We start from the raw sequence: 17,517 nt of genomic DNA on the forward strand, positions 1-17,517 counted from the left end.
CCCCAATTGTCCGAGGGCTTACTTCTCCCTGAGGTCTTGCCTTGCTGACTTGCAATGCACCGTCACAATAGCTAGGTGGGGGCGATGCTGCCAGACCTTCGCGGTGCATTACAGCCGTCTTGCTTTGGGACTCACGTTACCTGGAACAGCGCCAGGCTCTCGCTTCACTTTCGGGAATTATAAGATCTGCGGCACACGAAGTGGGGGCCGCCAACTTGTTTGCACGTGCGCGCCTCAGGAATGTGGTATCCGTGCTTCTGCGCTCCTTAATTAGCTGTGGTGCGATTCGATGTGGTCTGGTGAACTCGAAGTAGGCTCAACTAGGAAACGGTCCCGTATCTAACACCAGACGCGGTGGCGCGGTGACGAAGCTCGCGCGCACGCGTCTGTTCTTTATTCTATGCGCGCGTTGAGGACGGACGACCGCTGCCAAGAGATGGCGACACGTGTGCCACGAAAACGCTAGATGCTCCGCCTTCCTAAAGCCCCTGCATACACGTTTCCGGCGCGTGGATGTAGGGGCTTTAGGTTCTACAAGTGGCTGGGACTGGATGGAGTACGGCTTGGTACGGTACGGCCAAGTACGGCGACTTGAACCAAATTATAGACTACAGTCTATATACAGACAACGATAACTGCTACAGTCTATGAAACTCTATGGCTACAGTGAACCAAACAACCATCACAGATTTGCTAGCCAAAAAAATATGTTCCATTGGGTGTTCTCTGAAGGAATAGCGTGGGAAAAGCGGAACAGCGTCCAAGAAACTACCCGTGTTCCAGGCGACGTGCTTGTGTCCCCGCATGGAGGAAGGGTGTCCCCGCGTCGCCACCTCGTGCTTGCCTTTGACTGCTCAATATTCGAAATGCATTTCTTCATTTGAGTTTATTTTCAACGCGTTCCTGTTCGCAACATATCAATTTTAGCTAGATTAAATATTTTAATGCGCTTTCGTTAGTCCTTGGGTAACATCACAGAAGGCTCAGTCGACCTTGGAAGGATATCAAGAACAATGAAGAAGGTTATCAAGAACATGCGCCGGAACCACAGACCGAAATCATGGCCGGAACCATCGGAACGGCTTCAATTGAAGTCCCAATATATTTTAAAGCAGAAAATCTAGGCTTTAGCCGATGGCATTCTGGAACTGGTCGTAACTTTTGAAACACCAATCCGCTTTCTTCCTTTTTATGCCCCTCCTCTCATAAGACCTCGGACTCAGCCCAGGCGGCGCTGCGGAAAAACCCGTCACCAGCGCCCCCATCGCAGCCTTGGCACTAACTGAGTAGTGCGCGGAGAGCTGTCCGCAAGCGAAAGGCTACAATCACGGTTTCCTGAAAATCAAGGACCTGGAAAGCTTCTTCCGCCCATCCACGCTTCGGAAAGGAAGCTCAGCAGGGCGAAGCACGTGTACAATACAAAAGAAAGTCTCAAGTGTTATTTCGGCGTGCTGCAACTCGCATCAGATTTGTATATAGACATATCAGCATAAAAATCTAAGCATTTCAAATTGGTTCATATTGAATATGTCCTGAACACAAGACTTAAGTATCTCCTATATATCTATGTATTTTATCGTAATGTTTTGTCTCGCAATTATTTACAGAGAGTAAATCCTTTCATAGCGTTTTCCAGGGCAGCAAACAGAAAACATTTTCCAAGGCAGCAAACAGCGTGCGATCATAACGAAAGTAAGCTTCCTACAGTACCTACGCGCTGCACCTTTCTTTCTCGCAGGAGCTACAGCATCGCTCTGTACCTTAATTTGAACTTTTCGCAGACGCTTCGAGCAGCAAGCGCGCACAAATAAATGTAAATAAACGTGACATTTTTTTTCTTCGCAATTACTCATCCAGTGCTCCTACATCAACTTAATTGCTCACATTTGAAAAACGCAGTCGAGCAGGCTCAGCACATTGCGAAGCGTACTTGTATCGGCGCAGGACATACAAAATACCGAAAGCAGAAATGAGCTCGCGATACAACGATGCTCTAGAACAGGATTTTGAATTCGTAAACGAACCAAGATGTTTGGTTAAGTTGACCTGCCAAATCTCTCCGTTCCACTTGTTGAGTCAAGCGGAGGCGAACGTCTGTTAAAAGGTGTAGATATCGATGGTCGAATAAGCAGGATGGTTCGCAACGTTGTTTTTTCTGTCACCAACGAAGTGGCGGCTGCAGATTCTTGAGCTTTCGCTTGGTTACCACGGTACTTCGTCAGGGCTACGCAACAAAATTGCAGAAGAACAAAATTGTCGCACTTTCTCATGCGAGCCGCTGTGTTGTGGGGAACGCAAGTAATCCGATTTCCCAACAGGTTGAACGGCCCGTATCCAGCGCTCTCGCCTTTTCCCTTCATACGATCGCGATGGAAATCGGTAAAACTGAACGTTATTTCGTCCTTCACGTTCATGGCAATTTACAACGCAACAGTATACCGTCGATTGCGGCGTTTCTTCGTAGCGCGCGGAGCTATCGCGGTTACCGTCGTTTCCGCCATCAGTCTGAAGCACGGAGGAAGGAAACTAAGGAGAGGCCCTGACGTCACTCTTTGTGAAGCAAAAGTGAAGCCGGAAGTTGGCGTTGCTCATGGCGATGCTCCGCCTTTTGTGCCACCCTCCTCTCTTGTTTACATCTTTCGCGAAACCACGCCGCGCTGCGCGTGCTTTCGCGCGCGGAGCGCTCGCGCTCGCGCAACATCCGGCAGAGCACGGTGCAGGTAACACAGCGCAACAAGATACGGTGACAAACGCAAACCCGCCCACACAGCGCCTTTGCCACGGCACGAAACCTACCAGAGCAACACGTGTGAGCGCTCAAAGAACGCCGCCATTGTGGCCCAAAAGGCGTGGCCATACAGCCAAAAAAATAAAAAAGCAGCAAAAAATGAAAACCTACTACGTCATTTCCGCTACACTTTTCTCCTAGCGCGCGGAGGGGGTAGGGCCTCTCCTTAGTTTCCTTCCTCCGTGGTCTGAAGGGTGAGCCAGCGCAACGCCTCCTATAACTATATGCCTGGAACGTCGCTCTCTTTTCCATTGGGAGCTCTCTGCCGAGTGTTGCGACCATGCGCCGCAGGACGGCGCGCGCCACCGTACCGGTCCCGATGGCAACCACTGCCGCCGCCGCCGAAAGCTCACGACGCGCCAGCCGCTTGGCTGCCGACGTCGCTCCCGGTAGCGTCTCCCTAGAGTTACTGTATATGCTACCAGTAACTCTACGTCTCCCGGTAGGCGTGCCACCGGCGTGTTTACAAGGGCTGGCCGCAAGAGGCGCTCGCCACCGTACCGAAAGGAGGAGAGTACAGGCGAGGGAAGGGCAGCGCGTTTGCGGCTCACGTTCCAGGCATGGTATATTATAGGAGGCGAACGAACTACAGGGGCGCTGCGAGCGCCGCTCGCGTGACGTCAGGGCAAGGACTCGCGCCTGTCGTCTGCTACAGTTCGGGCGTTGTCCGGGCGCTTTCTGCGGTGTTTTCGTTTGTTCGCCCTCGTTCTCTCTGCTTGTATACTTATGGTGGTCGTCTCAAATATATTTTTACGACGTCTTCCTTTGCGAACACTTATTCAAAGAGCTAATTTCTTAGACAACAATGCAGCTCTCAAAGGCAACGTTACAGTACCAGCCGAAGAGGCGCAAAAGAGCCCATTGCGGGTTTTTCATGCGCGGATGGACAATCGCAAAACATAACATACAGGAATCAAGTTATGATACCATACCTGCCGCGTTGCAACAAGTATGTCACAAACGCTGGCTATATATGACTTCTACAACAGTTACGTTGATTTTAATCCGCTAAAACAGGTTTGCTCACGACGAGTAGTTCATGGTGTAATATGGAATTTTTGCATTTCTTCACAGAAACGCTCGGCGGTAACACAGGGACTTAACTAATACTGGAGTTTAGATTCTACAAGCACCACTTGCTTCGTTAACTGCTTGTCAACATTAGGTGGTTCTTCCCATGTTTATATTAAGCGGCGGAAACTTCAAGTAAAGTTATTGAAGGCTTACAGCTATTCACAGAATACAAATAGGAATGTACCAATATATATTTCCTTTTCCGTGATACACGTTCAACTCACTTGAGAAATTTACTGGTGCTTGTTGCTTGAGGAATATACATGACGAATCTGTTTGGCGAACTGACACAGGCTGCTCGGCCCAATTTTTTTAGTGAAGTATGCCTGTTGGACCGCATCGCTGCAGCCAGAAGGAAGTCGAAGCGTCAATTATTAGTAGTATGGGACATGTTGAAGATATCGAAATTCCCCGGTGGCGGGTCAGAAATCAAGTGAAAGTATATGCAAGGCTTGTGGTACTTTCTTTATGAATGTTTGCGATTCGATTGGAGCAAACTTTATTTAGCCTGCAGTTGGGCAAGGTTTTCTTTTATGTACCGACGAAGCGCATAGTTATCCGTTTGTATAAATAAAGAACGCTGGATCGAGAGATGGTGAGACAGAAGGTGCTTGAATTTTACTTTTCTAATCAATCTAAGCTGCGCTGTAGTAGCTCCAGAATACTTTAGCCATTCCAGTTGGCGCTGTAAAAAAATGCTTTATGGCTTCAATTCGAAGTTGTAGTGAACTGATGGGGTTCGCGAATATAGCGTGCCTCGCCATACCGACAGTCGATTGCTACCGTTACGTGATCAGGGGTGTGCCATATATTGTCGATAAAGGATACTGAGGGCCACTATGAAACATTTCATCACCTTCAATTCATTCGCTCTCGATCTTAACAACGAAACGTTTCTCTCAGGTGATTGCTACTATGGTGTTTGTGAATTAACTATGCAAATACTATACATGACGCGCCGTCGTGTTTGCGGTCATGAGCAATTCGTTTTCTGGAGGCCTGTTTCAGAGGAGGATGAAAGTAGCAGCAAACATTTTCATATGAAATGCGCGCCTATTTTTTTACTCATTAATTAAGGGCCATATTTGAATAGAACAACACACCAGAGTAATAAGAATCATGATGACAGCTTCGATGGGCAGTGTCTTTCAAACATCGGATAACATGCTGACGCCAATTACCAAGATTTTTCTTCCATGTAAAATGCAATGTCTCTCATAGCTAAATACTAAGGGAATGTTAAATGTTTAGCGAGGCATCATACACAACCTCGCGTGTTGAATTTGCAGACATTCTTTTTACGCAAAATTTACGGATAGACACGGCGCATATGTGCATTGCAAAACCAGTAGACCCCTTTAACGCTACATAGTTTGCGATATCCAAGCTGCAAAGTTTCTCGACTCACGCGCTTTTGAAGAAGAAACTGTGGTTAAGCCATGGCAGCTAAAAAAAGCCGACGTATCCTTCAATACGTACGGCTCGAGCCACCCATACCACAAGTATTGGCGGCGAGGAGTTACGGAGTCGCCCTCTATCGGAAGCGCCTCGATGCCGTAGTATGAGGGATCACGTGACGCGCTCCTCATAGGTTTTGCTGTCAGCGCTCACTGAAAACACCACGCGCGAGCTCTCCCGGACATTTCTGTAAGTACTTTCGAAACGAGAGAAGTTTCTTACTGTCTAAATAATAATCTTGGGCAAGCTGAAAGCACACAATCGTTTACAGCCGCTATCTCTTTACCGAATACGTACAGTGAACGCCACTGCGCGCGGTCGCCGCGATGGAGTCTCCCGAACCAGCTTCTTGCGTGAAAGGTAGGTAAACGCCGAGAGCAAATTATGTGAAATATGTTCTTATAGTGTTTTTATAACTAAATGGAGCGTAATAGAATGAAGCCTCAATGCAGCGATCGCGCAGATTCGCAGCGACTGACTGCGCGTCTGCATGCTTGTCCGCGCACTGTTTCGCTTTCTCCGCGCGCGCCTTTTCGCACCGTGCCATGAGCTTTAGGCCGCAGAATATGAGCATTTGACAGTATACAGGCAACCATTGTTGCGTGGGCGCTATCAGAGCTGTTCAAAAATAATTTCATTCTAGAGACTTCGACGCCTACGGGGACTGTGATGTGCCGTCGCGACGATGCATTTTTTTTTTCTTCTAAATTCTTTGACCTTTCAATACTATTTCTCGAGTTGCGTCGCACTGTATGTTTATCGGCGTTCTCAGCGTGCAATTTCCCGCTGCTCCTTTTTTGTAATCCAGTGCATTAATTCATAACACAAACATGACCATATGTCATGCCTTCTTTTAATGTGCGTCTTACCGCTCCCATTCCGTTCCAGTGAACTTACCAGTATTTAGCATCAACAAGTTCATAGACCAAACCGTCACGACATTAGTCGGGCAGCGGACTCGGGCGAGCGTCTCAGTGCGCGTTTTCAGAACATCGCAGACCGGGCGCCGTAGCAGAAATCTTCCTCGTGTCTGTGCTTGCTGCATACCCGAGTTGTAGCCGATGACTGTTTGCCGGTTTTATGGTTCGCGAGCCAAGCTTCACGCAGCTTCTTGTCCTGCGGCTACGTGTGAGTAAGGCCGACACCGGCCTCCGTTACGTGCGTCCGGCCCTGCGGCACCGAGCAGTAGCCTACCATGTTGCGCGCCTTCAAAGGCAGCCACTACCTATTGTAGTGCTTTCAAGCGTTGTAAAGGAGACACTCGAAGCGGGAAAATTTCGCCACTAAATGAAAACCGCAGCGTACGAGGGAATTTAAACTCGTTTTCAGCTCGCTTCGGCGCGCCCGAAGCAGCCGACGCGGCCGCTATGTCCACGTGATCCCTCCTACCACGTCATGCCGACGGTGGCGCCAGCTTTTCCAGTGGTGGAGCTCGAGGCCAATACACGAAGGGAACGAGCGCGCGCGGCAGCCGCGCGAGCCGGAGCGAGCGGCGTCCTGGCCGTGACGTCACTCGCGAGAGTTCTCGCCGACGGCGCGTCCGACAGCGTAGAAATTCATAGCTCTCTGTCTTGGTGTTAAATGCGCAAAACACTCGCAATATGGACCAAAATCTAGTTAAATTGTTGTTTTGCAGTCGCTAGCTGCATAGGCAACATAGAGTTTCTAAATAAATACCGTAGAGGGAAATGTGGCGCTAGTGTCTAAGGGGGTTCTCATGAGCGTTGCCTCAACCTACATGGGAATGATGGGAAGTACAGGCTTCGGATTGACTTCGGTCTTTAGACCAGTGGCGTTTGCTTCTGGCGCAGTAAACAAAGCTATACTCAAATATTATCGCGTGAAATCTAATTCTATTTCTGCAGTATGTTATGTAATGTACAACACGCTACCTAAACTTTGTATGAATTTGAGATGGAAGCATGGTTTACTATGGTTGGTCACCAGGACACACCAGGGTATCCATACTCGTGCGATTATGTTCCCAATTTAACGCCAAAGAATAATTATTTATTCATTTTTGCAAAATCAAAACAACCGTGCATGTACTTATATAAAAATACTCACCTAGTATTTCTGGAAATAAAAATGTTGTATTGTGACAAAGCGTTGCGCCCTTGAGCGGAATGCTAAAAGTGTCGTCTGCTACGACGCCTGCTCGCTGCAAACGCGAGACTTTTCTCGCAAACGACAGGCACTTGCGAACTCTCTTGCTCTTTCGAAAAGGTTGCGTCGGCTGTCACGATTGCTGAACGTCTTCAAGTACTTTTAAGCACATCTGCTGCAGTGCTAGCTAGGACGCTAGTGGCCTCCTACGAGTATGCTTCATCATATTTTATATTGGCGTACCGCTTCCGAAGCGTTACAGCGTGGCTTTGCGGGTACCCGTTGTGCGACACTAGACTACAGCTCGGAAGCAGCTATCTTTCCTACCACAGGTAAGTTTGTGTTCTCAAAGTCCTAAAACACGCATGTCAATGAGCACATAAACGAGCACATAATGAAGCCCTCAATAAAATTTGATTTTCAAGCCACTAGAAGTACAACTGTATATGTCTTGGTATCAGTAGTGCCTTCTTTGTCCTATTCTGAAGTTTCATAAAGCACGTAACGCTACAGTGCCAACCTAACACACTTAACAAACAAAGGTCCAAACGCTCAAAACATGTTCTTTCAACGTTTACGATGCCGCCGCTTTCTCGTCACGGCTTCGACGCCACACCGCGACACAAGCATCGTCCAAGTCGCTGGCCCAGCGCGCTATCGCCACTCAGAGCAACATAACAAAGGCAGAGAGCTTTGCGTTGCACCATAGTGAGAAACTCTATGCGTTGCACTGTCCCACTGCAGGTTATAGCAATTGCGCTTGGAGCGAAACCAAAACTGCCAAAAAAATACTTGTAGACTAGTTCGCCAGTCAATAGAATGCCAATCCGAAGCCTGTACTTCCCATCATTCCCATGATGGTTGAACGATCGCAGCGCCAGATTTGCCTCTAGGTATACTAATATGAAACTCTATGATAGGCAACTTAGCAAGAGAGTCGGGCTTCGCACTACTCAATTACTGCCTCTTCGCAACGGCAGGTGGCGCTATGCGTCTAGCAAAACTCCAGAGTTTGTATAGGTCAGTCTGACGTCCATACAGAGCTGTCGGTGCCATGTGCGGCATGCGCGTATTCGCCTAGTGTGCCGCTAGTTACAACTACCACAGCGACTACAGTAGGATGCCAAGGCAGTTGTGCGGTTCTCGGTCGCCCTGTGGAGGTAGTATTACTGATGTCAAATGTTGAAAAAGTTATTCAGGAATCAACTGGAGTAGAACTTTACCGAGCACAATGGAAAGTGTTGACAGTCCGTCCTTTTTCGCCTCGCTAGTGGTATGTGTTTCGTGTAATTTCGTGAACATGACAAGTTTAGTGCTGCTACAGTGTGACAACCGAGTTCAGAACATCGCTTCTCTTTACCTCTCTCTCGTTTTTAGGCTGGCGCAATTGCTGGCACTACTGTGGACGTCGTTCTTTTCCCACTCGACACGCTTAAGACACGCTTGCAAAGCCAGCAGGGGTTTCTGAAAGCTGGGGGCTTCAAGAAGATCTACTCCGGTGTCGCATCTGCGGCGCTTGGCTCTGCACCAACATGTAAGTTCTATAATTGGAAGTATAAGGTAAGACATCACTATGTAACAATGCATTTTCCACGCTGTAGAAGGGAAGAGTAGTGTCTGCTCACCGGTCGTAGTCACGCTAGGCGATCGCTATGCGAGTACTACACGATCTGCATTGCAGTCATTACTAATCGATGGAGCTCATTTAAGGGCACTTATAAGCCTGTTTTATGTACGTTTTTTTCATACCTGACAGACAACCTGCACATCGTTAAGTGCAAGAAAAATTTTACATGCATGAATTCGTGGAGCTAATGGCCAACCGGTGACCACGGATCATCGACAAGGAAAATTTCCTTGCGGAAACATTTCCTTCGTTCTGGCCTGAAAATAAACTTGCCTAGAATGCTTTGAGGGTACACTCTGCCGTTGGAGGAAAGCAAGTAGTTTTTCTGCAAGTAATTCTGCTCAAGGTGACTGGAACGAAATTGTTTAATACTGTAACATGTTTTTGTACTTTGAAAAAAATTGTAGCTGCTGGAAGTGGTCTCGGCAAACGACTCATCTGTGGCTGTTTTCGGCAAGCTTCTATTCCACACTAAAGAGTAATCATTCATAATATGATCGATGTTATTAGTACTGGAGCTTCATTTTTTTTTTTTTATGCGATGTGCACTTGACAAGAACCTCTATCTGTGGCAAAATTGTTTCCAATTAGTGCTAAGCGCTCACTGAATTTCGTCAGTGTTCGTGATTACAAAAATTACATCATTGTGTATAGTTTGCTGAACTCTTTCGCATTAAGAAGCAAATTTTTTTATTAGTTTTCTTTCTTTCTTTACAGCTGCACTATTTTTCTGCACCTATGAAGGAGTGAAGCAAGTTGTTGGTCCAGTCATGCCAAGCTTGATGACTCCTTTGGTGCACAGTATTGCAGCTGCATGTGGTGAAGTGGTACGCGTATGTTTTGCAGTGGAGGTATAATATTGGAACTGAGTTGTCTATTCTTCTGGTGTTTGCAGTACCATGTGACATTTCTATGCAATGTTAAGCTAATGCTAAGGATGACAAGGTTGCCTTAAAGGGGCACTAACGCAAAAAAAGAAAAATTATACTGTATTTGTAATTTACGTTTCTGCAATACCATAAAAGCCAGTGGCGACTTAATAGCCTTAGAAAAGACACATAAACAAAAGGTGAGTGACGACGCCAGCTTTAAGCTTATGCGCCAACCTTTAAATTTATCTTTGAATGTATAACTATCCACTTGACACGAATGGCCACTTTTAATGTGATTAGCATTCTTTGCCTACTTCAGCCGTTTTGAGCCTATCTATCTGTCTGTCTAGCCCCTTATGCCGACCCATTGCCCCAAGTTGCTTACCAGCTTGGGCCACTAAGTCTGTGCTTGTGGTCATGATGCCAATGTGGTCATTCGATTGTCATCATTCCAACTTCATCATCTGACTCTCGTCATGCCATCATTGTCATAGGGGCTCTGTGATACAATCTTTCTCGCCATCGTCCTCATACACTCGTAAGCTCGGTGTCCTCATACCATTGTCATACCATCATCGTCATACAGCTGTCGTCATGCATTCGTTGTCATACCGTTGTCGTGATGCCATCACGGTTGTTCCATCATTATTATAACTTCATAATCCAACTCTTGTCATGCCGTTGTCACATGTTTTAGCACCCCTCATTACACTCCAGCTCCCCTATTTAAGCAGTTGATTTCCCCTTTTTTCTCGACGAGGGAATTCACTGTCCCTCTTCTCAGCCAGTTGGAACTGTAGCACAACCTGCAAAATCACCCCCATGGTGTCACCGCCCCACTTCTGGTGTCCATTCTTCGACCTGCCCTCAATGCAATGAAGATGCAATGTCATGTGAAACCTGGGATCGACACTGTTGCCACAAAGTCATAAGTGTGGGCTCTTTGCAGCAATTAGTAGGTTGCACATGGCCGATGACCCTTTTAAGTTTGGGGTCCCAGAACTCATCTCATTCGTCAGCTCGGGGTCATTGAACAGACACATAATCGCATGTCAAATATCTTGATGTGACGCTTGTTTTGTCACCAGCTCTTTGATGTCAAAAAGATGAAGCATCAATGGCATTCTATAGCTACATGCTTGCCACTGTGCAATCTTTGTCCAGAAGGACTCTAGTCATAACAGCACCCGCCACCTGATGGTGCAGTGGGGGGTCAACTTGTTCAACGCAGCTCGGCCGGCGTGGTGCCTGAGTTGCCCTAAGTAATGGGGCCACAGCTTCCAAGAAGGATGATCTTCTGGCCAAAGGCCTCTTGAGAGGTGGGCTCTGACTGGACTGCAGAAATGCAAAATGACAAGCTCCAAGGAGTGACCTTTGTCAGGTCCACATAATGACACAAGTACCACATGCAAGCCACTCTTATCGCCAGATTGTACACGTTAATCTGATCACCCACTATCTAAAATAAAACCTTAAAATGCAAGGTGCATGTTGATCCGAACAAGTACTAAGAAACGTCCTATGATGTATCCTCGCAAATAGATGCAAACAGGGTTTATGTGATGAAGCTAAGTAATTATGAAGTCGAGCTTTCCACAGATCAGGAAGGCGAAGGGAGAACTGGCCTTCATTAATTCACACTCCATAGCACTTAACACAAGAGAGCTACATAATCATTACATAATGTCGTAAATGCAACATAAACAAAATAGTAAAACCATCTACCACCCTTATCGCGTGCCTAAATTGGCTCAGAAGGTCTGACTTATTCTGCCTTTCCTCTGGCACACTACTAAATTGTGCTGCTTTAATGATGTGCTCCATCTGACCACATATGTGACATACTCTGACACAATACATCGAAGAGTAAAGAAATCTGCAGGTTATGCCATTGCTAAAATGATCCGCAAAACCATTTTCTAAGGCGCGCTCTTTTTTACATGTGTGCAGGAATAACTATCCGCCACTTTTCAAAATCAGCTGATCTAGACTGCAGAGTAATCATACCCTGAGGCTCTTTATCTTCTGCCTACATCTCCATGAAAAATAACAAAAAGAATGAAAACACTGGTGCTTTCCCTTCTGGAGCATTGAGCTGTAACATTTCCATGAATTTAAACATTTAATTAACTCAAAATGTGCCTCCACCATGAGCAGAAGAGACTAACAATACCCTCTGCCTAACAAAATGTTTGTAAAGGTCAGTCATTAAAAAAGAAATGTCCTCAGAGAAATGAATGTTCATCAACATAACCTACAAAACATGCCTCTAAAAAAAAGCACTCCTGTTAAACAAACCATGACTCATCATGAACTCGTGCAAAAGCGCAGCTTATCAACTCGCGCAACCTTTCTACTGCATGCAACACTGACACTGCTTGCATTCCAAGTCTACACCTGTCGTCACGTAAACATTCCACTTGAAATTGTGGATCTATCCTGAACCAAAAAAGGCTAATAACTTAGCAGAAATGTGCGGTATTTAGCTTTTCAAGCGTTAAATCTGCAACTAAGCTCTTGCAAAGTGAATACAAAAGAACAAAATCCTGCAACAGGTCTTTCCGAGTGCTTTGTTCTTAGGCCCTAAACGAACACTTTCAGATGAGCTCGAGGGGTTTGCGCGTTCCAGGGTTTCTGCAAGGTGCGGTCACGAAAAAGGCAAAGACCACCAATTTGCATGAAGCACCTTGTTGCTGTGGCTTTCGACAAGCAGCCTCCAAATATTAGAAGAGTGGTGCACTCCCAGGGCCTCGAGTCCATTGTTCCATTTGCTAGGCAGTCTCTTTTCTCTCTCCCAAGCGAGTGATCAGCAAGTGCAGCAGCCTACCAGATGCTTCACTATGTCCCTCTGCTTACAATGCACTGTATGCAATGCAGTCAGGTGGCGGTTACCATGCCTGCATCTTCGCAAAATTCTGCTTTTCGCAATGTGCGTCACGCCGATCCCTTACCTCGGCAAACAGCTAAGCTTTGGATTTATGCTCCTTCACTTTTTCGTGCTCTGTGGCTGGATCCTGACCTCTGGGCATTTACTTATGGTGCCTTGGCAGCGCGTCTATGGTGCCGAGTTTCACAGTGCATCCGTGAAACAGAACATGACCAGATTTGATCTTTGCACTCAAGCTATTTCATCCTAAGAGCGTGCTGATGCGCTGCCACTTGCCTGCTCCTCTCGTCTTGTTTCCTTTGAACAATCATTTCCCAAGCCTCGTCAGCTTCATTGACCATCACATCTGCCTGCATGACGTCGAGGACTGCTTACTTTATTTTTGACGTAGTAGTTCTGTGGAAACCTCAAGATGGAGAGAAGTAATTAATAAAGGGAAAATCAGACATCCACCCGTTCGTAGAATTTGCTACAAAGGAAACCCATACGGGTTCCTCGAAAGAAAAGCCTCAGAGTTAAAGAAAAATTCGTCCTGGTCCAGGACTCGAACCCGGAGCCACCGCCTTTCCAGAGCAGCCGCTCTACCATCTTAGCTAACCAGGCGGCTAGCAGATGGCAGGGCGAAGTCGAATTTGTCGACAACACGAAGCGAAGGCAAGTGTTTGATGTAGTAGTTCTGCGGAAACCCGCAAGGTGGAGAGAAGTAATTAATAAAGGGAAAATCAGACATTCACCCGTTCGTAGCAATTGCTACAAAAGAAACCCATACGGGTTCCTCGAAAGAAGAGCCTCAGAGTTGAAGAAAAATTCGTCCTGGTCCGGGACTCGAACCCGGGACCACCGCCTTTCCGGGGCAGCCACTACCGGCTGCCTGCGCTAATGAGTTTGGCAAAAAGAGAAGCAAACATGTCGCGCTCACCACTCCGATGTAGCCAACACCAGCCGATTCCATATGCTGCCAGCCACTGTTGTGAAGTTGGAAGTCCGAGCAGCCACGAAGGTACCACGGCTGGTGGTGTGCTATGTGCCAGGCGAAAGAGAGATCAGAATGATGTCCGACAGATGTGAAAATCAAATTTTCATGTACAAATTTACTTGATGACTGTTTACAAGAACGGCTCCATGAGTCTAAGAGCTTACTACATGTCAAGTCTTTACATCTCCGAGTGCCCCTCAAAACACTCTACCTGTATTTACTGTACTTACTTGCATAATGAAGGCACTTTTTTTTTCCCCGAAAATTATGTGCAAAGTTGGGGGTGCATTCGTTATGCGGGATAAAATTATGAGCCATTTTCTTTTCCTGTGGCCACCTGTAAAGAAAGTAAGTTTTTCCCGAAATGCGAACCATCGATGGTGGTAGCAAATGTGTAGTCAGCTACATGAAGTAAGGATGGTAGCTTTATCAGCCGTATAAACTTGTAAACATCCGCTTCAACGGAAACTGAGCGGCGAGAACACAGCACGCACAAAGGTATGAGCCGCCATCCACACAGCCCCCGACACAGATCACTTTAAAGATAAGGCACGCCACGGCCTTGCAATGCTCAGTTGCTGCTGAAATAACTCCCCCACGCCCGGCGCCATGCGCGCGACGGAAAACGGCATGTTTCCTTCCCGCTTTCCTCCATCGTACACGGAAGATGGAGCCGCGATCGTCGGTGCCCCTCGGGTAGTGCACTGGGCAAAGTACTGATTGGTGTTGCAGATGCTGCCCCAGGACCTGGTAGTGCTGAGCTTAGCGTCACAAGTTGGTGGCTGGACGTAATTATATTTATTCAATCGTGTTTTTACTAGTTGTAGCAACGTGTCATTATTTCGAATTATTGGCAGTGCCTCCAGGACACCAAAGCGGCAATGGGGACGTCAAAGCTAGAACCCAGACTGGTCTGTGGGTTGAGTCTCGCCGAGGCCTGTGCGTGCCAGGGGTGCACAAGATCAGCTGTCCGCTGTCGCCAATGGCCAATTTTCTATGCTAACATCCTCTGGCACACTTCGACCTCCGCAGCCCCAACCCACGGGCCGCCCTGCTTCTGCCTTTGATTCCCCCGGGTGCCCTGGAGATCCTGCGCCGCCTCTTTTATTATAATCTCGGGTGCTTTCCTGAGGCCTCCGTTTGCTGGTTACATGTGCCCTCCTAAGCAGTACTTGTAAAAAATACAATCTATCGTCGCAATGAAAAAAGTGACCCGCAACTTATATAACACCAGTCAGAACCTTGTCGTGCACTCTGCCTCGGGCGTGGTTATGCAATGCGCAGTTGCTGCCAGAGTACAACACTGCCGCCGCTCGGAGCCTTTTGCGTGACGTAAGACAGCGCGCAAGATTGCTCCAGGATAAAAGCCGCGATCATCGGCTTCCTTTGCGCACTTTCACTTACACGTACACCATGCAGCACGCGGCGATGGCGACGACAAAAATGCACCTGAAGCGTCCATATAATTGCTATCGCAAAAATTTGGAGGACGCTGAAGCTTCGCCTTTAAGAGTGGATCACGATAGCATTCAAAGACCCCTGACTGCTTTTCATGCTTCCCGGCAACTGCAGCTTATGTAAACGTAATGTTTACTGGGAAACGCTGGTGGCGAATGCTACGCATGCAGGCAAGCTTTCTGGTGGAAATGCGGCCTCTTGCATGGGTTGATCTCCTGTTATTGTTTCGCACCTTTAACATTTTAGTCTGAGAAGAGCTAACGTAAAAGATATGAGCTGTCAGTGTTATGCTTTTTTTATATTACATTGGTTTTTAGCTACTGTTCTCAAAATTTCGAGGAATAACTTTGTAAAGAATGAAAGACAAGGTATGAGCAACTTTGGTGGTAGAAAAGTGGTTGGGTATGTGTGGTTCGAAATTTGCTTCGGAATTCTTTTTGCTGAAGCGTCGTCCGACGCAGGATTTTCTGCGACACGTAGATCCACAGATTTTCCATGACAAAAGTAGGAGACACGGTACAATTTGGCATCCGATGCGGCGTCGGAAACAGTCGCACCCGCTGGATGCCATACCAGATGCCAAATTGTACCGTGTGTCTGCTACTTCACGGCAGCAAGTTCAGGGCACGATCGTTATGCGAGAACAAGAACACATGCACTTTTTGATTAGAAAAGGGGGGCTGCGTTCATTATGCGAGTGCATCCATTATGTGAGCAAATGCGGTAAATAGTTGATTTCCCTCTTTTGCTTCTTCTCGGCCAGTTGGAACTGTCCCACAGTCTACAAAATCATTAAATGCCAACCTATGGCATTGCACCACCCCACCGGACTCCTACTCTGGTGTCCAGCCTTTGACCTACCCTCGATGCAGTGAAGATGTGATTTCATGTGAAGCTGGGGTGGACGCTTTTCCCACGACGTCATCAGTGTGGGCTCCTTGCAGCACTTAGTAGGTTGCACATTGCCGATGACACCTTTACAGTTTGGGGTCCCAGAACTTGACTCATTCATCAGCTCCGGGTCGTTGAACAGATACATAATCGCTTGTCAATTACCTTGACATTATGCTGGTTTTGTCGCCAGCTCTTTGCTCTCGAAAAGATGCAGTGGTCAAGAACAGCGAACCATGTCTGGGCCCGAGCGTCAGTCTCGGTCCTAGCACTGGTTATGATGTTTGGCCATTGTTTGTCGTCTTCATAACGTTGTCTTAAATCAGAAATGCATTGCCAGACCTGCTGCTTTGAATTGGCACTGCTAGCAAGTCTTCTTTCTTGTATCAGAAGACGTTTAACTCAGTACTAATTTGCACACCTATCTGATTCTTTACCTTGGTTGTAGCGTCGTGTTCACTTAATCTATTACTTTCGAGAGTGAACTTTTATTTACAGGTGACTTTATTTACAGGCAGCCTGCACTTTAAGAGTTCCTGTGGAAGTTGTGAAACAACGTACTCAAGCAAACCATGATATGAGTAGTTGGAGGACGTTTAAAAGCGTGTTGCACATTGAGGTATGTAGTTCTTAGCCATGTGGGGCATTTTTTAAGCACTCCAATATGAAAACACAGTTACTTGTTTAAGTCTACCCTTTTAATAATGCATTGCATGTTTTTAAAGCTGCAGTTATCACTAAATTTGCTAAAGTATAAATTGTGTGATTAGTGATAAATTTGTTGCTGTAACTAACCTAAAATCCCACAGTCTTATATTAAAATGTGTACAAAATTTGGTGATCATCACGCAGAAAAAAGTTGGCTACTCAGTGGGCTAAATATCAAGATGAAGATACACATACATGATTTCCTCTTCATGAATGGTTAATAATGCTTACGGTGTGGTAAGGTTAATAATTCTTATGGTGTGGCATGTGTGATTAACGGATTTTGCAGGTACCATTCAATTTTTAATCTAAATTTTTAACACATCTATGAACATGTAGACATTAAAAAGGCCCAGATGTATGTACATAGCATGGTTCTGCTACCTTCCATATGACTAACCATTGTCCACACAAAAAGCATGCTAGTTGTGCATATCATTTCTAAATAATATCATACACATCTTGCAACACACTTGCAGTACATTCATATTACACATATTCATGCACAAAATTCTGCATGTTCATTCTCTTTAGTTTGGCAAATCAGTCCTGTGCAAATGAGCCTGGTGGAAAAAGTTTCATTAAAGGGACTGCCAACCAGTTTTTATGGAACCAATTATTTTAATGCAATTGAAAGCTTACTGGTTAGAGTGCCAAATCATGCAGTGGTAA

General features: G+C 46.5%; 1 protein-coding gene across 3 annotated transcripts in view; it reads left to right on the top strand.

Annotated features, from left to right (window-relative positions):
- The first annotated feature begins 8,438 nt into the window (after window positions 1–8,438).
- LOC135916341 (mitochondrial S-adenosylmethionine carrier protein-like) overlaps window positions 8,439–17,517 on the top strand; it is a 59,013-nt gene continuing 49,934 nt past the window's right edge. Inside the window, exons 1-4 of one of the 3 annotated variants that reach the window (XM_065449682.1) lie at window positions 8,439–8,699; window positions 8,804–8,960; window positions 9,771–9,904; window positions 16,652–16,756. In XM_065449682.1, the coding sequence (XP_065305754.1) occupies window positions 8,658–8,699; window positions 8,804–8,960; window positions 9,771–9,904; window positions 16,652–16,756 (438 nt within the window). In that variant the 5' untranslated portion in view covers window positions 8,439–8,657. The remainder of the gene's footprint in view (window positions 8,700–8,803; window positions 8,961–9,770; window positions 9,905–16,651; window positions 16,757–17,517) is intronic. The other 2 variants (XM_065449679.1, XM_065449680.1) reach the window with 2 other exon arrangements.

The sequence above is a fragment of the Dermacentor albipictus genome, chromosome 5 (assembly GCF_038994185.2).
Source record: "Dermacentor albipictus isolate Rhodes 1998 colony chromosome 5, USDA_Dalb.pri_finalv2, whole genome shotgun sequence".
NCBI lineage: Eukaryota > Metazoa > Arthropoda > Arachnida > Ixodida > Ixodidae > Dermacentor > Dermacentor albipictus.